This window comes from Mirounga angustirostris, unplaced genomic scaffold (genome assembly GCF_029215605.1).
Source record: "Mirounga angustirostris isolate CCGP_5_RB_7025 unplaced genomic scaffold, mMirAng1.0.hap1 SCAF_4, whole genome shotgun sequence".
Lineage (NCBI taxonomy): Eukaryota > Metazoa > Chordata > Mammalia > Carnivora > Phocidae > Mirounga > Mirounga angustirostris.
Genome location: NW_026991712.1, coordinates 163,104,670 through 163,126,624, shown reverse-complemented (window position 1 = coordinate 163,126,624; position 21,955 = coordinate 163,104,670). Strand labels below are relative to the sequence as shown.

The window sequence follows — 21,955 nt, the reverse complement described above, 5'->3', positions numbered from 1 at the left end:
CAAGCATTTACTGAGCATGTCCCACGTGCCTCTCTGTGGTTGGCTATGCATAGACAGAGGAACATTATTTATTAGATGTACTGAAAGTCATGTTCTTAGCATGGATTCCCTGGGGAAAATATGAAAAGACAGACCCTGCCGTCAAGCAGCTTAAAATCTAGAGAGGAAAAAATAAATAAAATAAAATAAAATCTAGAGAGGAAACAGACAAGGCATCAGCCCCTAGAGGTATAATCAGTTGCTTCTATGGGGGTCTGAGCAAACTATGGCTGGAGCATGAGGAGCCCCTCAGCCTGGCTGAATAAGTCTGAGAAAGCTCAGGAAGCATTTGCTCTGAGACCTGGGGGTGAGGAGAGGCTTGCCAGGTAGACAAGCAGAGGAACAGCAGGTATAAAGGCATGCAAGCTTTGGAACCACAAGTAGCTCGTTGTTGCTACAACGGAGAGTATGAAGTGGGGTGAGGTTGGACCAGTGGGCATGCACCAGATCTTCCAAGTCCTGACATGCCATGCTCAAAAGCTTAAATGTGGGATCATGCTGAGATTTTTTAGCAGACTGAATGTGATCCAGTTTGCATTTTTGAAAGATGACTGGCTGCAAGGGGGACAACTGAGGCAGAGAGCTCAGAGAGGAAGTACTAAGTCTGAACTAACCGGTGTCAGTGAAGATGGAGAAAATCTAGGTAGGAGTTAGTTAATAGGGCTTGGTGATTAACTGGAAGTGAGGAGGGATAAAGAGCCCTCCTGGATACCTGATCTGGGCCACTAAGTGGATAATGGGGCCATTCACTGTCACCAGGAACACTGGGAAACAGGTTAATGCAAAATACAAGCTCATTTTGGTAAATGGTGAGTTTGTGCTGCTTCTGGAATATCCAGGGGTCAGTTGCTTTCTGCAGTCTGGAGCTCAGAGAGGTCTGGGAGAGTGACAGATTTGGCAGTTGTCAGTGTAGAGTCTTAAAGTCCTGGGAGTGACTGAGATCATCTGGGGAAGTAGTAAGAGAAGGGAAGGGCCCAGAGCAAGTGGCAACCACCTACGGTCCGGGCTCTCGAAGTACTCACCCTCCTCAGGTGGAGGAGCCAAGCCCTGCAGAAAGACTTATAACACAAGGCCGACTGAACTCTGTACTTCAGTGAGGGATGGCTCAGAGAGTTCTGGGTTCCTGAACGGGGGAAGGGCTAGGCTAACTTTACAAGACCAAGCTTGCTCTTCTTGGTAATACAGCTGCGAGGGAGAAAGGGGGACCTGAGCTGCAGTTGTGAGGTATAACCACCAGGTGGCACCTCAGCATCTCCTTGCGCCAGGTATTCCCCCACTCCAAACGCCCAGCCAGGCCCAGAGCGGGAGATTGCCAAAGGCTGGGAGGAGGGTCGCTGTGTCAATAAAGGAGGCAGGCCTGAGTTTTTTCTTAACATCAACTCCAAATGCAAGCTTGCTTTTTGAAAAGAGAGGGAAAGATTTGAGCCTGGGAGAAGAGCAATATGCCAAGTATGCCAAATGGGAGTCTAGGATGTCTGAACATGAGCACCTATGTGTCAATATATGTCCTGTGTTCCCAAGTGTATGTAAGTCTCCCAAGAGTGTCTCTAGGTATGTCGTATGCCCCACGTGCCCAGGAGAGTATGCGTGTGTACTGCTGTGCACATCCCAGGCCTCCACGTGTGCACGCCTGTCCCAGAGAGAGGGCAAACAGCAACGCCCACCTCCATGCCTCAGAAAGTGAGGAGTCCCTTGGCCCTGAAAGAGAAGAGCAACAGAGTCTGCAGCCATTAGACCCTGTAGTTTTTAGAAGCCCCCAAAGCAGGAGCAGATCATGAACATCCGTCTCCCCATTAGCCATAAGCAAAATCATTTACCAGATGATCTCCTCAGATTATACCTGGTTTCTCTGTCTATCTACCCAGGGTCATGTTCACATGAAGGCTTTCAAAAAAGACCCCTCAGTCAGCTGAGGAATTCACAAACTCGCCCATTCATCATTTACTTAATAAGCATTCACTGAGTACTTGCCCTGCACCAAAGCCAGGGCAGGACACATTCTCGGTCTCTCCTCTCATCTTCTTGTGGAATAGTTCGTAAGGCAGAGAAGAAAAATCAGTTGCAGCTGGAATGCTGGTTAGGGTGTTTAAACTTTTTTCCCTGAAGATGGGTCATAAGGAGCCTCAGGAGAGTTTTCAGCAGGAAGGTTACATGGTCCACTCACTCTTACCACTAAGTAGAATAGGAAGCGCATCAGAAGGGTAATGAATGAAGGCAGGAGACCAGCCAGGGGGTTGTTGTCATGGTCTAGACAGTAGTTCTCAAAACTTACTGAGCTTCTGAGTCACCTTACAAGGTGACTTATTAAGACACAGATTTCCAATTCCCACGCTCAGAGTTATTGAGTCAGTAGGTCCGGGGTGAGGTCCAAGGAGTGGCACTTGTAACAAGTTTGCAGAGGCTGCAGGTGACGCTGGCCCAGGAAACATGCTTTGAGGACTACTGGTCTGTAAGAAAGAGTATGGGAGCCCAAAGGGCTGACAGAGGGGTGGAGGGAGACGTGTAAGGGTTAGAGATGACAACACTCCATGAGGACTAGCTTATGAAGGTGAAGGGAAGGTCAGAGTCTGGGCTGACTCTGTTTTTCATTTGAAGGATGGTGGTGCCATGTACAGAGCTGTAAACCCAGGGGAAGAAGAAGGTTGGGGTGGGTGGCAGGGGTGGAGGGCACGCTGAGTTCACATGTGGACTTGGAAAGTTTCAGATGGCTGCAACGAGATGCCTGGGAGAAATATCTGCCTGGCAATTGCCTCTACGGGTCTGAATGTCTAGTGAGAGATACAGACTGGATATAACAAGGTTGAGAGATAGCAGCTGACTAGCAGTCACTAAAATCTTGAGAAGGGATGAATTCACTCACTCAAGAAGAGTGTAGACAGGAAGAAAAGGCCGAAGTTTCAACCCTGAGAACGAATAACTGACATGAGGGATATGGGTGAACCATGAGCTAGAAAAGTAGGCTGAGGAGTGGTCAGGGTGGAAGGGAGGAGAATGAGGCAAGAAGGGGGTGTCTCAAGCTGCAGTGAAGTAGGGTGAGAAAATCCACGGAAGCCACTGGACAGGCAGCTTGTCCTGTCATTCTGGCCTTCCCCAGCCTGCTGGAGAAAGCAAGGGATCCCCAGAGCTGGGCACGGGCATCGCCGGCCTTGCCCCTCCTAGACTACCCCCAAAGAGTCCACCAACCAGTGTGCCATGCACTAACCCACGCACACCTGTCCTGGAGCCTCACTTCTCGTGTCTTGTGGCTGAATTTGAGGGTGGAGGAAAAGGGGTCTCGTCACTCACACGCCTGCATATACAGACACACACAAACTTCTGATCTGTCCTGGGCACAGAGGTGGCAGCTCTGCCCAACTCCGCTTCACCCACCACCCTAGCTCGTGGTTCCAGTCTCCAGAAAGTTCTTAGTGATGTTGCTGCTTCCAGCCTCCTCCCTCTCCCACGGCCCCCCAGGCTGAGATGACCCAGACCTGAGCTCTGCACCTGCCACGTGCCTCTGGGATACCCTGCTCAAGTCTCCTCCACATACATTCCACGGGTTAACCACCCCCTTCTGTAATCTACCTCCACATTTTCACCTTTCCTTTCTCATCATCTGCTTCACTGGAAAGGGGCCTCAGGAAACACCCAGTCCTCTGAGCTCCCCTACTTTGTTGTCACTGTTGTTGAAGTTGCAGGAACTGAGGTCAGAGATGAAGAGGGACTTGCCCAGGAGCACAGGTTGGTCGGAGTCAGACTACATTCCTAGGCGCCTGAGGGGTAGGCAGTACTGGATAGTAATTCCGAGCACAGAGAAAGGCTGGAGGCAGACCACCCTGGCTCCGCCACTCAGCTGGCGTTGGGCAAATCAGTCCACCTCTCTGTGCCTTGTCTTCCTCACCAGAGAACATGACGGTGAAATAACTCAGTATTCACCAGGTACTTAGCACAGAGTACGGCACACTCTGTAATAAGGGCTTGCTGTGATTATTTCTTCTATACTTTGGTCTGAGCATCTTCTTGCCTTTTTTTTTTTTAAACATCTTCCTTCTGCTTTTTAAATTCCTATTCCTCTTAGTATTCCTCCCATTTCCCTTTCTTTCATCCTTGCTCCTGCTTCTGGGGGTGTGGGGGACAGGGGAGGAGAGGGTTGGGTTTTGGGAGAAAAGTGGAGTGACTGCAGGGACAGCAATGTCCTTGAGAGCCAGCCAGAGCCTGCCGTGACAACCCACAAACACACAGCCTGCGCATGTCAGTGGGATGACTGCACACCATCCACGCGGGGCGGTTACACACATATTCACTCAACAGTCTCTTAGTGTGACAGGCCTACACTCAATCAGCCCAGGCTCTCCTGGGTTCAGAAACATCTGGAGCCCTTTTCTGGTGGAACTCTTGCCCAACCCCCAGCTGGACAACATTCTCTGTTTGTGTGTCCAGCTTCCTCAGACCCTGGCTTGGCATTGGGAGTTATCAGCCCCGAGAAGGTTGAGTGAAGAGGGCACCTCTAGAGGGTCTTTGATCCAGAAACATTCAGAAAGACTGTGATGGTCCTCTACACACACGTACACACATAACAGGCTGACACACGTGTACACACGAGCCGGGGGGCTTGAGTCTGCAGCTCTCGAACTTCTTCCACATTGACGATGGTCCCATCCATCGTCCCGTGATGTGGTTATGAAAGGACTGATACCCATTTTACAGACTAGGAAGCTGAGGATGAGGAAGAGTAGTGCCTTGCTCAAAGGCAAATAAAGACGAAGAGCTGAGATTCAAACCCAGGACCCCTACATCCTAGCCTCCAATCCTTCTCTGTTTCGCCGCAGCTGGGAGCTTTGAGCCCAGAAGGCGGCTCAGACCAGCGGGGATTGGATTCACGCCCCGCTGCCCACCCCACGGGGTCGCGCCAATGCCACGCCTCCCCTTGAACTGTCGCTGGGGAGAAGGGAGAAAGCGGCCACAGCGTGTCTCTTTAATGCGCGCCCCGGAGGCCCAGCGCGCCCCCGCCACTATAACTGGAGTGCATGGAGCGGGCTGCGCTCAGAGGAAGAAGGGCGGGCGCTGGGCACCCGTTGACCGACTTTTCCAAGTGCGATCTGCGCCCGTCCGGCCCACGTCCCGCCCCCATGGACCCGCCCGGGGGCGCCCTCAGCTGAGGACCCGACGCCCGCCGGGCTCCGGGCCCGGTTGCACCCCGCCGCCCCAAAGGGACGGCCGCGGGCTGTGCAGGCTCCCCGCGCCTCTTCCCGCGGCGCTCGCCGTCGGGCGAGGGCCCCGCCGCCGCCACGCTTCGCGCCCCGCGCTACCCGCCCCATGCTGGTGCACACCTACTCCGCCATGGTGAGTAGCCTCGGGGCCCGGGACCGGGGAGCCCGAGCGCTGGACCTGCCGAACCTCCACCTCCAACGAAATCTCGGAGGGAGGGGGCCGCAGGGACTCCGCCAGCTGCGAACCGTGCGGGTGCGCGCGGGAGACCGCTGTCCCAGCCCGAGGCTCCCGCGCCCGCGGGCCCCTCGGAGATAGACCTCAGGCCCCGCGACGCGCGGGGCAGGACGGCAGCCGGATTCCCGCGCGCTGCGGAGGGGTGCTCTCGGGCCGGGCCAGTGGGGGTGCTTTCAGCTGCCAGCGGGTCGCCTAACGCGCCCCTCTCCCTCCCCAGGAGCGCCCCGACGGGCTGGGCGCAGCGGCTGGCGGTGCCCGTCTGTCGTCTCTGCCCCAGGCGGCCTACGGGCCCGCGCCGCCGCTCTGCCACACGCCGGCCGCCGCCGCCGCCGCCGACTTCCAGCCGCCCTACTTCCCGCCGCCCTACCCGCAGCCGCCACTGCCCTACGGCCAGGCGCCCGACGCCGCTGCCGCCTTTCCCCACCTGGCCGGGGACCCGTACGGCGGCCTGACGCCCCTGGCGCAGCCGCAGCCTCCGCAGGCCGCCTGGGCCGCGCCCCGCGCCGCCGCCCGCGCCCACGACGAGCCGCCCGGCCTGCTGGCGCCGCCCGCCCGCGCGCTGGGCCTCGACCCGCGCCGCGACTACGCCGCCGCGGTGCCCCGGCTCCTGCACTGCCTGGCCGACGGCGCGCACGGCCTGGCAGACGCGCCCCTCGGCCTCCCTGGGCTGGCGGCGCCGCCCGGCCTAGACGACCTGCAGGTGAGGCCCGAACGGTCCGGGATGGGCCAGGACCGGCCGCGGTGATTTAGGACTCTGGCTGGAGGCCCGGTGACGAAGGCGGGCGTCTGACTCTTCTCTCAGCCTGCCACTTCTCACTCATGACTCCGAGGACGAGTCCCAGATCCGGGTTAGATGCTGCCTGTCCATTCAGGCGGCCTGGCACCGAGTCAGTGCGCGGTGCCTGGAGGGCGGCAAGCCCTGGTGGAGTAAATGGGCAGAGGCTCAAACACTTCCTTAGCTCTCCGCTGGGCCACGTGGGGCATCTATGGTCCAGTCCCATTCCGCTGGGGCAGCCTGTGCCTGAGGCGAAGAGAGGCGGAGGAGTTGTCCAAGGTTCAAAATTCCTATTTCCCACGGCAGGGTGAGGATCCAAGGGCTCCAGCTGTAAGGCAGTCCTGGTTCCCGCCTGTGGCTGCCCCCAGTATAGGTGGTGAGCCTCGGGCAGAGCAGACAGGACCAGGACCAGGGACAGCAGGGGCTTGGGAAGTGACAGAGGACTAGGTCCACAAGCGCCCTTACCACTGCCACTCCTGTTTTCAGACCATGGATGAGACCGGAATGAGTCTTCTGGACCAGTCCGTGATCAAGAAAGGTAAGGAACAGCATGCATCTGCTAGAGCAGAACTGGGGGAGATGGTTCAGGCCCCCCCCCCCGCCCCCCCCCCCCCCCCCCCCCCCCCCCCCGCACAGACCCATTTTCTTCCCTGTGGTGCTTGCCTCCTGTGTGTCGCTGGGTTCAGTGGCCAGTCGGCACTCTTCCTCACCCATTAGAGGGGCAGCAGAGGCTGTGGTCCTGACCAGAGCTTGGGCAGATGGGCTGGTTGGCGTCTGGCCCCCAGAGCCTGCAGCCTGGAGTGGGCCGAGCCCATCGGATTCACTCTGCTGCTTGGGCCAGCCAAGCCACACAGAGGGTCTTGGCCTCTCCCTACCGAGTGGAGGGCGCTCTTGTAGATCTGGAATTAATTTGCAGAACGAGTTAAACTACTTTCCTGTTTCCTAAGAGGTGGGAATGGGGGTGCAGTTCCCATGGGTTTCCTTAAATGATTTCCACATTACAATGCCTTACCATTTCCTAGCTAGGCAAGCTTTCCTTCCCAGCAAGCAGGGCCTTGGGGTCGATTAAGGGGTAGGGGAAACTTGAGTTTTCCCAGGGGGAATTTTCTGTCCTTGCAGGAGCCTCTTTCTGCATTTAGGGTTATGGGAGTTGGTGTGTGGTGTGTTAGTCTGAGTATAGGAGGGCCAGGACCTGCCTGATCGTGGATGTCCTTTGTGAGTTCAGGGTCCTGTACATGTCTGGTATGTTCCTTTCCTAGGTGTCTTTCTGGTATTTTTTGGCATGTGTGTCTCTATTGCTGAGTGTGTGATGCGTGTCCACTATGTTGGTGTATATTTCTGAGTGTTTGGGAGTTTCTATGTGTGTGTGAGGGTCTTTGTTGTGTCCTGGAATTTGTTCTTTGGTACTGAGGATCTCTAAGCATGTGAGAATCACGCCCTGTGTGTTTTTGGGGGTGTTTGTGTCTCTGCACTAGTAAAAGCCAGGGGTTTGAGACCTGCCCTCCAGTGGATTTTCCAGCTGGAGGACCAAGTTCTGGACTTGCCAGGAAAAGGTGAGAAAGAGAGAGAACGAGACGCAGAGAGTCAGAGGGGTCCAGGCTTTGGGCGGGCTCCTTAGATTTGGGGCGGGTGCCCGGGGGAGGAATTCAGTGGCACACACAAAACCTGCGGTGCCTGGAGCAGGCACAGATCCTGCAGGATTTGGCTCCAGTTGTTTTTCAAAAGAGTGAATTCAAGTCCAGGCACTGTTTGCACTTCCCGTGTTCTCACCGGAGACTGGGGCTGAGGCTGGGGTAGGAATGGGGGCGGGGGGGCGGACTTCCAGGAGCTGGAGCTGGGTTACCAGGGACTCAAAGTTAGTTGGACAACCTAGAGCGTGTGGGGGGTAAGATGAAGGGACAGGCTTCCCGGAACTTAGGGGAGGAGAGCCTCCAGGTGTCGGGCTGTGTCACCTGGAGATGGGGATGTGGAGAGGAAGCTGGAACCGGCTTCCTGGAGTAGTCGCTGAGGTGGCGGGTGCTGCTGTCTTGCTTAGTGGACTTCTGGGAACTCGTCGAAAGGAAGAGCTCGGTCTGCAGTTGGCAAGAGCCTGCCGCTGAGCTGCGTCCACCCGGAGATACGATCATGGTCGCGGCCCCCAGTTCCCGGCTTCCGCCCAGGCTCGAGGGGCTGGGGCGGGTTGGGGGGAGCGGCTGGGCTCACTGATTCCCTGGGGGAGGCCAGCCTCCCGGCATTTGGGGTAGGAGCTTGGGAACCTCTGCCCTGGGGAAGGGTAGAAGGATCAGCTGGGGCTCTGAGTACCTTAAATTTCAACCCCCAGGCCAGAGCCAAGACAGGAAGCTGGCTGCGAGGAGGCACTGGAATTGCCCTGAGTTGGTTTCTCTCAAAGGACATCAGCTGTCATAAATTCCGGGTCCTAGGTGTGCGCCAGAATCCCCAGTAGCGGTCCCAGGACCACAGGGAGGGCAGCTGGGGTTGCCCGGAGTGCGGCCCGCTGGGCCCCGCGGGGCGGATGTGGGCGCTGGCCGGCCCGGCCGTGGGCGCGCACAGCCGCCGCACCGCCGTGCCAGCCCGTCGGTGGCCCAGCGCGGCGAGACGGAGCGCGGCGACCTGGGCGCCCCACCCCGGACGACGAGTCACAACCCGGAGCGCGGCGGCCAAGGGCGAGCGGTGAAAGCCGGAGGCGCCCTGCGGAGGGAAGCGCCTGGTTCGCTAGCGGCGAGCTCGGCCCTCCGTCCGCGCGCCGCGCCTTGGGGGACGAGAGCGCGTCAGTGCCGGCGCTTTCCAGCTTCGCAAACGCCGAGGCAGAGCTGTCCCCGAAGGTCCTCACCTAGGGGCCGCATGGGCGGGCGACGGCGCGGAGCCGCTGTGGCTAAGCGGGTGGCCGGGCTGGAGCGCGGCGCGCAGCGGGCAGTTTCGCCGGGGACTTCCGCCGTCACCGCGGGGCGCCAGGGGGCCGTGGATTAGCGTCCTTCTTCGGCCTCAGGCCCTTCCGATGACCTTGAGAGCCCCGGTAACATCCTGAAGACCTCCGGCGCCTGCCGGAGCTGGTGGGGGCCCACCGGCCCACCTGGGCCCTGGAATGATAGGAAATCATTTTTGGCCCCGGCGGGAGGGACAGCTGAGGTTGAGGCCGGGCAGCTGAGGCCCTGGGGGCGAAATCCGGGCAGCCCCCGCCCTACCCCAGAAGCAGTCTGTCTATCGTAGGGTGTCGCCGGCGGGGGAGGGAAGCCTGGGAGTTCTCGAGGGTCCAGACCTTGGTTGTAAAACTTTCGATACTCCAGGCCCTTGTGCTGGAGGGGAGGGGAAGAGAAGCCTCCGCCCCACCTTACACGGCCCTGTGGGCTTGCCCCTTGCAGCGACGGTGTGGGGCCTGGGGTGGCAGATGGAGCCGAGGCCGTCCCAAGGAGAGGCTGGGAGCCCTCCATTTTCTGCCCACCTTCGTTACCTCCAGTTTTGCAACCTGCCCTAGGGGCACAGAAAGCAAGCGGGACTGGTGGGGGACACATACCTGGATGGGAATATTTTCTAGCCGGGAAATGTGGTGAGGTGGGGAAATCGGCACTGGTCGTGTGAGGGCTCAGAGGAGGAGCGCTGAGTGCCTGAGGTTGGGGGGCTTCTTACAGGAGAGGTTAAGACTGTCTCCGCAGGTGCTTCACGGGTGTTTGTTGAATCAATGAGTGATGGGTTTTGAGGTCCGAGTGCACTGGGACAGAGGATGTAGAAAGGGCTGAGCTATTTTCGCTGCACTAGGCACAGCGTGTCCAAACGACCTCCACTGTGGAAAAGCCAGACAGGTTACAAGGGTTAAAATCTGCGCGGGTTTCAGGTTATACGGCCACAGCTGGAGGGCAGTGGTTCAGGGATGAGAATTGAGATAAATTACTCCTCCCCTCCAGGAGAGTGGGTGGGTGCCTAGTTGGGGGTGGGAACATCCCTTTTTGCCGGGCCCTGTGGTCCAATCTCAGGGTCTCCAGAGCAGGGGCTGAGGTAAATAGCTACCCTCTCCTCTGCTCGCCTTGGCTCCAGGGAAAGAAAGGGGGATGGGGAGGGTCTGGGCTTCCAAGTGAATCTCAGCAGGGCCAGGCCTCCAGTGAGTGAATGAAGTACTCACTTCTGAGGCAAGGATTAGATAAATAGTGTATCTTTTTTTTTTTTTTAAGATTTATTTATTTACTTTAGAAAGGGAGAGAGAGAGAGCACACTCTCGCATGAGTGGGGGAGGGGAGGGGCAGAGGGAAAGGGAGAGAGAATCCTCAAGCAGACTCCCTGCTGAGCACAGAGCCCAAGGGGGGGCTCAATCTGAGGACCCTGAGATCATGACTTGAGCTGAAATCAAGTCAGACACTTAACCGACTGAGCCACTCAGGCACCCCAGGTAAATAATATATCTTAATGCAGTATTTTAAAATAAGAAGTACTGCCAAAAATCCACAAGAAACAAAAATTGGTTTTACATAAAGAGAGGATCTGACCCAAACTTCTACATTCCTGCCTTCCTTGCCTCCCAGGCCACGGTCCGCCCCAGAAAGAGACTGAAAAACTGGTGCCCAAGCAGATAGGGTTTGGACAGTAGCTGAGGGCCACATAGGGCAGGAGAGTGAAGGTTAGTTATTGGGAAGGAAAGTTAGCAAGCAGGCCCCACCGAGGGCAGACAAAGAGGCTCAAGTGGGCTGGGGAGGGCATCACTACCCCTCCTGTCTACCTTCCTCCAGCCACTCCCCTCCCCCCTCTGGGCCAGTGTACCCTAAGTGTGGGCTAGGAAACCACATGCATCAGAATCCCTTTGAGGTGTTTATTTTAAAAATGCAGATTTCCTGGGCACCACTCCACATCTACTGAACGAGAGTCCCTGGAAGTATGGCCTTGGAACTTGCATTTCTTAACAGATTTGTTGAAGTAAAATGTACAGACCTAAAATTCACCCATTTAAGAGTATAATTCGATGATTTTTAGTAAATTTATAGAGTTGTGTAGCCATTACCACAATCAGTCTTAAGACATTTCCATCACCTGCTAAAATTCCTTCATTCCCATTTGTAGTTAATTCTCATTCCCCCCCAAGCCTTAGACAACCACTGATCTGCTTTCTTTCTATACATTTGCATATTCTGGACATGTTATATCAACGGAATAAATAAATATGCCGAGGCTGCACCTAGCTCTTAGCATAATGTTTTACTTAGCATAATGTTTTTGAGGTTCATCTGTGTCATAGCAGGTGTGAGTAGTCCCCTTCTTCGTGTTGCTGAGTAGTAGTACTCCATTGCATGCATGAAACACATTTTGTGTATCCATTCATCAGTTGATGGACACTTGGGATGTTTCCACTTTTTGGCTACTATGAGCAATGCTGCTCTGATCATTCACATACATGTCTTTGTGTGGATGTATGTTTTCATGGCTCTTAGGTAAATTCCTAGGAATGAAATTGCTTGATGTTATGGTAAGTTTGTGTTTAATTTCTTAGGAGACTGGCATGCAGTTTTCTAACGGGCTATTCTGTTTTACATTTCTACTAGCAACAGCGCAAGAGGGTTCTTCACCTACACTTGACATTGTCTATCTTTTTTTTTTTTTTTAAGATTTATTTATTTGTTTTAGAGAAGGGGAGCAAGAGAGCACGAGTGGGCGGGGCAGAGGGAGAGGGAGAGAGAATCTCAAGCAGACTCGCTGCTGAGTGCGGAGCCTGACTTGGGGCTCTATCCCATGACCCATGAGATCATGACCCTAGCCAAAACCAAGAGTTGAATGCTTAACCAACTGTGCCACCCAGGCACCCAAATATTGTCTGTCTTTTTTATGATAGCCATTCTGGTAGTACCTCAGTATAGTTTTAATTTGCATTTCCCTAATGACTAATGATGTTGAGCACTTTTTCACGTGCTTATTAGCCATCCATATGTCATTTTTAGTGAGATATCTATTCACATATTTTGACCATTTTCCAGTTGGGTTGTTTATCTTATTAATAGAGTTACAAGAATTCTTTACATATTCTGGATATACATCCTTGATCAGATATGTGATTTGCAAATGTTTTCTTCAAGTTTATGATTTGTCTTTCAATTTTTTTAATAGCGCCTTTTGAGGTGCAAAGGTTTTTAATTTTCGTGAAGTCCACTTTATCATTATTTCCTTTTATGGATCATGCTTTTGGGGTTGAATCCAGAAACTCATTCCCCAGCCCAAGAGCACAGTGATTTTTTCCCCCGGGGTTTTCTTCTAGACAGAATTGAAATTTTAGTCAGCTTTCCGGGAGAATCTTTTGCACTGTCCCCAGATTCAGTGCTCAGACAGTATCTACCACCTGTGGATGGAGTGTGTAGACAAGTGTGTGGGTCTTGTCTGACAGGTTGGACGACTAGGAGATCTTGTGTCTGTAGTGTCTTGGCTTCTGCTTGGGTATTGGGGGGGGCGGGGGAGGCAGGGAGGACACCATGAATAGACCACTTCAGCCTCAGGAGTCACTGTGGTGTGGGAGACAAACACCAGTGTCCCTGCTTTGCAGTCTGTGCTAGCTTAATTCCTACCTCCGTGACTGTCCTTTTCTCATGCCATCCACTTCCCTAACCTTGGGTTCCATTTCTCTTGCCATTTCTGAGGGCAGAGGCTCTGAGGAAAAGGGGAAGGACAAGTGGGGGAGGCAGCAGAGTCTGTCGTCCCATACCCAAACGTATGTCCACCTGTCCCGCACCTACACTCAACAGCACCCTGGTGCTGGCATATACACGCCACGTTTAACTGTATCGACAGGAGCAAACGCACCTGCAGATATCCATATACAAGCTGCCACATCCCTGCAACACTCAGGAGGGCAGAAACTCTGTCTGTGTGTAGAACTGGGGATCAGTCCTCGTTCAGTGAGCCAGTGAGCACGTGCACGCTCTCGTCCTCACTGCTCTGTCCATGACAGGCATCACAGGCTGTGTGACCATTTTTGTGGCACGCGAATACTCACATGGGTCTCTGCACGTGCACAAACAGCCTCATGCAGCCTTGGTCTCCCTCCCCTCATACGGGGCTTGGCCTCAGGGAGCCCCTGGTTTGAATAGAAGTTGGGATGGAGGAGGCTGCTGGAGGAGAGAATTTTCTATTCCTTCTGACTGCTGCCTCTGGCTAGGGGTCATGGGAGGGAGGACAGTCATTCTGCCCTTCTTTTTATTTATTTTTTATTATTTCTTTGAATATTTTAGGTATTTATTTGACAGAGAGAGAGAGAGCACAAGCAGGGGGAGCGGCAGAGAGGGAGAAGCAGGCTTTCCGCTTTCCCTGGGATCATGACCTGAGCCGTGGCAGACGCTTAACCAACTGAGCCACCCAGGCATCCCTGGGTTTTTTAAATTTTTGAATCGGTTGCCAGGGTTTAAAAATCCAGAGATTTCACAAAGAAATCCAGAATCCTGGTTTCATCAGCAAACAAATAAAGCGGGAGTTCTGACAATGTTGGTGTGTCCTGCATGGTACCTCTCAGCCACGGAGGGGCTTTCCATAGGGCGGCGCCTGTCCCCCACACTTTGCTTCCTTGTTACCCGTTGTGCTCCCCCTCTTTGAAGCCTAGAGCTGTGCTGTCCACTGTGGGAGCCGCCGGGCGCGTGTGGCTGTTGGGCACCTGAATGTGGCTAGTCCGAATCTAGATGGGCTGGAATGTAAAATATGCATTGAATTTTGAAGGCTAAGTACAAGGGAAGAATGTAAAATAGCTCATTAATAATCTTTAAAATATTGATGACTCATTTCTTTGATAGTATTTTTGACACATTGGGGTAAATAAAATAAAATTAACCTCACGTTTCTTTTTACTTTTTTTTTAAGATTTTATTTATTTATTTGTCGGAGGGGGGCACAAGCAGGGGGAGCAGTGGGCAGAGCAGGCAGAGGGAGAAGCAGGCTCCCTGCTGAGCAGGGAGCCCGATGCGGGACTTGGTCCTGGGACCCTGGGATCATGACCTGAGCCGAAGGCAGACGACCAACCAACTGAGCCACCCAAACGACCCTCTTTTTACTTTTTTAAAAATAGGGCTCCGGGCGCCTGGGTGGCTCAGTTGGTTAAGCGACTGCCTTCGGCTCAGGTCATGATCCTGGAGTCCTGGGATCGAGTCCCGCATCAGGCTCCCTGCTCAGCGAGGAGCCTGCTTCTCCCTCTGACCCTCCCCCCTCTCATGTACTCTCTCTCATTCTCGCTCTCTCAAATAAATAAATAAAATCTTTAAAAAAATTTTTAAAAATAGAGCTCCTAGAAAATTTAAATTTATGTTCTATGTATATATAAATTATATATATATTTTATATATATGCTATATAACAGAAATATACTATACTCTATGTATAAATATAGTATGTAACAGAAATATATATATATAAAATAGTATATTTCTGTTGGTCAGTGTGGGTCAAGAGCCTAAAGGACAAATGGGGGACCAGGCAAGAGGGGTAAGCAGCAGCCAGAACACAAAGTGGGTGAAGGAGGGCATTACATGGAAGGCGCAAGGATGGTTAAGGATGTGAACTTTGGAGTCCATGATCAGAGTTCAAGACCCATTTCTGCTCCCTACTTGCTATGCCACCCATCTGACCCTCTCTGAACTTTTAGTTTCTCCAATTTGAAATGGGGATAGAGAAGAGCATCTACCTCATAGAGCTGTTTGTGTAAAGCACTTGATATACAGTTGGCACTTGCTGAAGGATAGGCGACCTCATCCTGTCCTGCTCTGAAGCTGGGATCTGATTCGAGGGCAAGTGATGGGCACTGATGGGTTTTAGCCTGGAGAGTGATGTGTTTCAGAAAGATCCTTTGGGGCGGGAGCAGGGAGACCAGAGCAGAGCTGCACCGAATTTCAGGCGGGAAGTGAGCGAGCGTCTGTGCTAGAGAAGTGGCTGCATCTGGGGGGCCCGTGGAAAAAGGAGAGCTGCCGGACACAGTGACAGAAGGGATGTGGTGGGGGAGGGCAGCGTGGAGGGCATCACTGAGGTTTCTGGCCAGGTGTCCTGGGGGAGGGTGGGAATGCACATCCAGAGACGGAAAAGCTGGAGGGGCTCTGCCAGGCTGAGAACCGGTCAGCCTTGCTTACCTCTGCATTCCCTGGCCCACAGGGCTCAGCAAATCATTGCTGAGTGGCTGGAGGGCTCCTGCCTTTGAGACCACAGTCCAGGGCTTGTACTGGTTCTCAGGCTAGCAGCTGTGTGATCTCAGGCACACTACTTCACCTCTCTGGGCTTCAGTCTCCCCATCTATAAAATGGGAATAGTAAACATAGCCCCCCTCGTGCGTTGTTCTGAGGATTCGGTGACATGATCCGTGTAAGGACATAGCATAGCGAGTGCTCAATCAACTGTTGGCCTCGGGCTTCCCACTTAGTCCATCCCCATACACACACACAAGGACTGCCTTCTCTCCTGCTCTCCCAAGGCTCTCACTTCCTTGGAAGAAGAGAAGCCCAGGTGGAAGCAAGGGCCTCGATTATTCTCCCTTCCCTTTGAGGCTAAGCAGGAGAATGAAGGTTAGACCACAGAAAGAACTTTCTTTTAGAGCCAAGAGTATCTAAGTTGGGGTTGTTTTGTTTGTTTGTTTGTTTGTTTGTTTGTTTGTTTTTCCAAGTAGGCTCCACACCCAGCGTGTAGTCCAATGCGGGGCTTGAACTCACAGCCCTGAGATCAAGACTTGAGCTGAGATCAAGCATCGGACATTTAACCAACTGAGCCACCCAGGCGCCCCTCCAAGTGGGTTTTAGAAAATTAACTTCTCAGAGTCCCTTCCCTACCCTACACAGATCAGAGGATAGAGAGCTTTTGGGGCAGGGGCCTTTGGGGGTGTATCTCTTTATTCCTGTCTCCTTGAGCATCCCACAGTGACTCGGCAGGAAGAGGGCCAGTGCCAGAGGCCTAATGGAGTCATAACCTCCCTGCCCCCAGGATGTGGGATCCCAAAGTCCCCAGGCCTTCACTGATCTGGGGGGTGGCATGTGGGGGTCATAAGCAGGCAGGGGGAGCTGAGGACTCCTTGCGTTTCTGCAGGCCTAGCTGGGCCCTGCTGCGGTGACCCAGGGTTCCTGCCTCCGTATTGTGGCTCTCTCTTTGATTGCACTTTCCCCGACTCCAGGACTCTGCAGAAGCTGAGTTAACAGGGCACCAGCCTGGCTCAGTAAAGGGAACACAGGTACAAGAGCTAGACGACTTCGGGTTCGGTTCCCACCACCCATTAGCTGAGTGGACTTGGGTGAGTCACGTTAACCTCAGTGTGCCTCGGTCTCTTGTAAAGCAGGGACAGTAGAAACTGCCCTCGGAGAGGCGCTGGGCTGTTCCGATGTGGCTGTGTGCCCAGCATGTGGCATGGTGCCCAGGACATGGCGCTTTCTCAGTGCTCCCACTCCACAGCTGGCTGGCGCCCGCATCCTACACTCCCCGGCTCAGTGTTGTCTCTCTCTCCCTTGCTCTTGCTTCCATTCTGCAGTCCCCATCCCCTCCAAAGCCAGCAGCCTCTCGGCCCTCTCACTGGCCAAAGACAGCCTGGTTGGTGGCATCACGAACCCCAGTGAGGTCTTCTGCTCCGTGCCAGGCCGGCTCTCCCTGCTCAGCTCGACGTCCAAGTACAAGGTGACGGTGGGGGAGGTCCAGCGGCGACTCTCGCCTCCCGAGTGCCTCAATGCCTCCCTCCTGGGCGGTGTCCTTCGCAGGTAGGACGGCCAGCCGACGGTTCCCTGCCAAAGTCCGTGGTCATTTCAGACCTTCTCAGGGGAGCAGAAAGGGGCCAGCCTCACCCCAGGCCACAGCCTCATCTCCATCTCTGTCTCCTTAGGGAACTGTGCATGTTCTGGGGGCAGGCCCAGGTCTCCAGCAGCTCCCACAGGTCTGTGGGCTCGCGGGTGGGGGTGGACAAAGAAGCCTGATCGCAGAGAAGGGATGGAGGACTGACCCGTGTTGGGCAGAATGGACAGGCTGGGGCTGGTGAAGAGAGAGTGCTATCTTCATCCTTTGCCCCAAGAAAGGGACCCCAGGACCCGAGGCCCACTCCCTGTGGGGCACAGGCCTCTCTCGTGTGTACGCGTTTTGAGGTCCATGGTTTGTCTTCACAGTTGGTTGTCTGTCTCTCTCTGTGCATGTACGTCCTTGTGCCCGGGGAGGGCGGTATTTGTGCTTCAGGTCTAGGAGTTTTGACGGGTCTGAAGACGGTGTGTGAATGTGTGTGTGAGTGCAAGCGTGCATGTGTGTGTGGGTGGCATGGGGGACACCCAGAAGTGTATGTTTCCATGAACGTGAGTTTCCTGTGTTGTGTTGGCTACAGTGGGCCCTCCTCTGTGTGTGAGTGCGTGTACTTCTAGGGATAGACGTATGTGTGTTTACGTGTCCGCAGCTCTGTGTGGAGGCTGCATTTGTGCAGGGGTGGGGGTGCACCTGGTCTCTTTGAGCACCCCAGAGGGGCTTGTGTGTGTCCATGAGTGTCTGTGCATCTGTCCCAGGGATCCTGGGTCGGTGTGACCTGTTTCTGCATCCCTGTGTGTCCCTGGGAGCCCGAGTCTGCGTGTCTCTGTGTACGTCTGACTCTTGCGGTGTGTGTGTGTGTCCTTATCGCCCTCAGTGTGTGTTCATCTGTAGGCGTGTTTCTCTCTGTGTCCCTGGGTGACTGTGTGTGTCCCTGTGTATCTCTGCATATCAGGCTGTGTGTCCCCGGGTAGCTGTGCATGGCTCAGCCAGTGCGCTGAGGTGGGGGAAAGCACCCCAGGATTCTGGCCTGTCCTTCCCCACCCAGGCTGTCCCTGTTGCTGTTGAGAGGATCAGGGAGAAGTGAGCGGCTCTGGGAGCTGGGTGCTAGGCCCCTCCAGCCCCACCTTGGCGGCAAAGTCAGTGAGGTTAGAAAGAGGTTGGGACAGGGCTGAAGGAGGCCCCAGGGCATCCCCAGGGCCAGACTCTGGCTTCAGCAAGGTGGGGGCGGGGGAAAGGCCCTGTTGGGGTCACTTAGCCATACGCTTCTTCCTTGTCTTCATGGTGTTTGTCTGTCTCTGTTTGTGCACGTCAAGGGCCAAGTCCAAGAACGGGGGCCGCTGCCTGCGAGAACGGCTAGAGAAGATCGGGCTCAACTTGCCAGCTGGCCGTCGCAAGGCTGCCAACGTGACACTGCTGACTTCGCTGGTGGAGGGTGAGTGAGGCCTGAGGGCGCGTGGGCGCGTGGGCGGGCGTGTGTCACCCAGTGGGACTGTGGGACTGTCCCTAACCCAGGACGGTGCGTCATGTGTCAGGAAGGGGTGTGTGTGATCCGTGTGTACATCTATATAGAACGTGCAAGTGTGGGCTTGTGGAGGGTTGGAGAAGAGTGGCCGGTATTTGGTTGGGGTGAAGGGATGAGGGCCTGAGAGTCCCTTCCCTGGAGGCTGGGGACTCTGGGCTCAGTCATCTCGAGCCCAGGCTCTGGGATACATGGTGGGCTCAGCTGCCACCCCTGAGCTTAGAGCCCCTGTGGCCCCAAGGGAGGGGCTGGGGCTGTGCCAGGAGGGAAACCAGAGGAAGGTATCTACAGGGGCAGAATGGGGCAGAGTGGGGCAGAGTGGGGCAGAGTGGGGAAGAGTGGGGAAGAGTGGGCAGAGTGGGGCAGAGTGGGGCAGCATGGGGTAGAATGGGCAGAGTGGGGCAGAGTGGGGCAGCATGGGGCAGAATGGGCAGAGGGGGGCAGAGTGGGGCAGCGTGGGGCAGAATGGGCAGAGTGGGGCAGAGTGGGGCAGCGTGGGGCAGAATGGGCAGAGTGGGGCAGCGTGGGGCAGAATGGGCAGAGTGGGGCAGAGTGGGGCAGAGTGGGGCAGCGTGGGGCAGAATGGGCAGAATGGGCAGAGTGGGGCAGAACGGGGCAGAATGGCTCCTGGCAGGGCGTCGGAGGTGCAAGGCCGTGCTCCAGGCTCCAAGGTACACCTGGCTGGAGTGGCAGCTCATGGCTCTGCCTGCGCCCCCCCCCGCCCCAGGAGAAGCCGTGCACCTGGCCCGAGACTTCGGCTACGTCTGCGAGACTGAGTTCCCAGCCAAGGCAGCCGCCGAGTACCTGTGTCGTCAGCACGCTGACCCCGGGGAGCTGCCCAGCCGGAAGCGCATGCTGCTGGCCGCCAAGTGAGTGGGGGCGCCTCGCGTGGGTGCTTTGGGGCACCGTGCCAGGCACACGGAGGTGCAGTGCGGACACAAACACCACGCAGGGGCACAGTGGCCACCACTCATGTGCACACGTGATGCACGCGTGGCCCCGCACTCGGGCACAGCGAGGCAGCACGCCGTGGACGCCACGGGGCGCACGGGGACACGCGAACATACGCATCACCGGCCCTGGTCCCACCATGGCGGTCTTGCTCCCCCTGCCTGAGCCCTTTGGCTTCGGTGACTTCCATCAGGGCACCAATGCCCACCCAGCCACAAGTTGACCCTTCCTTGTCCTTACTTCACCCCTGACCCGTCTGCAAGTCCCGTTGGTGCCTCCCCCGCCCCACCACTCACATGCTGCCACCTCAGCTCTGGCCTCCTAATCTCACTCCTGGACTTCATCCCAGTGCTCCACTGTTCCCTCAGCCTTCCTGCACATGCACTGCTCCCCTGCCCAAGAGCCTTCAATGGCTCCCCAGCTACTGCACTGATTTTCAAACTAGGTTCTATGGGGATGCTTTAGGGCCTGTTTAATGAACTGGTATTCCATTCAGATTTAGTTTTTAGAAGGGTCCCATTGCAAGAAAAGACACACAGAGAGAGAGAGAGAGAGAGAGAGAGGGAAGGAGAGTAAGTCTAGACTCCTTTGAGGGCCCCACAATCTGGCCAGCACAAACCCCAACCCACTGCAGCTGACCTCACTGTCCTCTGCCCTCACACGTGCTGCTCAGAATACCATCCAGTCCCCCATCTAATGTGGTCCCAACGCAGTCAGATCCCACCTGCACCCTCCTCCTTCGGGGCTTCCTCAGGTTCCCTAGGCAGAAGTGGAATCACAAACTCAAGGGACTCCATGGCTCATGGGACCTTTGAGACTGTTCATATCGTCGCCGGAGAAACATACCCAGGGCAGGGCTCCCCTCACCCATGAATCAGCTAACTCATCAGAACTTCCTGGGGCCCAGTCATGTGTAAAATGCTGACTGGCTTCCATGGCGAAGCAGAGGTGAGACAGGAGTACATCCTCCTGCCTGAGCCACATGCAGGATGCAAAGAAAGGAATAATGGCCACAAACTGGAGCAAGATTCAGATCCCAGCTTTGTCACTTGGACAAGTCAGCCAACCTATCTGAAACCAACGTTCTTATATGATGAGGAGGATGATCACTGTCTAGATTTGTTGTGAGGATTGAGATGATGCATCCAGTGCTTGGCCCACTTCATGTGCAGCTATTCATTGTTCCCTAATTATGTCAAAGACAAAGCTCTGTGAAGCATTGGGTGTTTGGGAGGGGAGTGGGCGAGGGGATCAAGGAAAGTTTCCTGGCTAAGGTAGTAGAGCTGGACTTTGGACGTGGGCAGGACATCCACAGGAAGAGACTGTAGGGTATTGGCATATGCCGTTTACTAGCTGTGTGATATTGGGCAAGTCAGTCAATGTCTCTGAACCAGTTTCCTTTCCTGTAAAATGGGTATGATCATCATTTGCAGACTATTGACAGGGTCAGCAATCATAAATATATTATATATATAATCCTTCTCTAGGCTCAGACTTTTGTCCTCTAACCCCCAGCCCTCCTTCCCCCACCAGGCAGATCTGCAAGGAGTTTGCCGACTTGATGGCTCAGGACCGCTCACCGTTGGGCAATAGCCGCCCAGCACTCATCCTGGAGCCCGGAGTACAGAGCTGCCTGACACACTTCAGCCTCATCACCCATGGCTTTGGTGGGCCTGCTATCTGTGCTGCCCTTACTGCCTTCCAGAACTACTTGCTGGAGTCACTCAAGGGCCTGGACAAGATGTTTCTAAGTGGTGCGGGCAGTGGGCATGGTGACACCAAGGCTTCGGAGAAGGATGCCAAGCACCGGAAATAACTCTCCCCTGCCTCATCCCAGAGGGGTTCCCAAGGCCTGAAATGAGGGCTTACTTCCCAGGAGTGAGCCCGAAAGGATTAAAAGGTGGAGCTTGAGTCAGGCCAGAAAGAGAACATTCATCCAGAGACTCCTGAGCGAGAGGTTGGAGACGGGGTGATAGCTTCTCTGTGGCCGTTTGTCGAGAAGGGCCCAGAAGTCTGCCGTGTGTGTGCAATTTTCTGACCAATACCCTTGATTGCTGAGATATGCTTGGACAGGAAATTGGCATAAAGAAACCTGGTCTTGGGGCTGAGCCCCGTGCATCAGAGTGCCTGGGCAGCGGTGGATTCTTCTAGAGGTCAAGGCCTTGCTGTTTTTACTCATGGCTGAGGGGAAAATTGTTAACAAACCAGAGGTGTTGAGGAGTTGGCATCCCTCGTCCCAGGATCTCCTACCCCCAGAAAAGGGGTGCTGGCAGGAGGCCCCAGTGGGTTCTTTGGAACCATCCCACTCTTGGGAAGAAGTGGGCAGGAGGAGCCCTCAAGGAGCAAAGATAAAGCACACGTTGAAGAACTTGAATCCAGGCTGCACGTCACAGTCCTATTGCTGTCTGTCCTATTTATTTATGTATGTTGTAATTAAATTTGAAAGTTTAAAAATGTTGAGTGCAACTTATTTATCCTGAGTTGAGGACTCTTGTTTCACTGTTTTCTGCTTACGCATCAAGATGTCCAGCTGGACCAGGATGGAG

The 21,955-nt window shown here is 54.9% G+C and overlaps 1 protein-coding gene across 1 annotated transcript; it reads left to right on the top strand.

Moving 5' to 3' along the window:
* Window positions 1-5,334: 5,334 nt before the first annotated feature.
* On the top strand, window positions 5,335-21,955 carry TFAP2E (transcription factor AP-2 epsilon). Its single transcript, XM_045895462.2, has 7 exons — window positions 5,335-5,361; window positions 5,681-6,163; window positions 6,725-6,776; window positions 16,689-16,911; window positions 18,253-18,371; window positions 19,186-19,327; window positions 20,943-21,955. Exons 1-7 carry the CDS (start codon window positions 5,335-5,337, stop codon window positions 21,223-21,225), a joined length of 1,329 nt encoding a protein of 442 aa, XP_045751418.1. The 3' UTR covers window positions 21,226-21,955.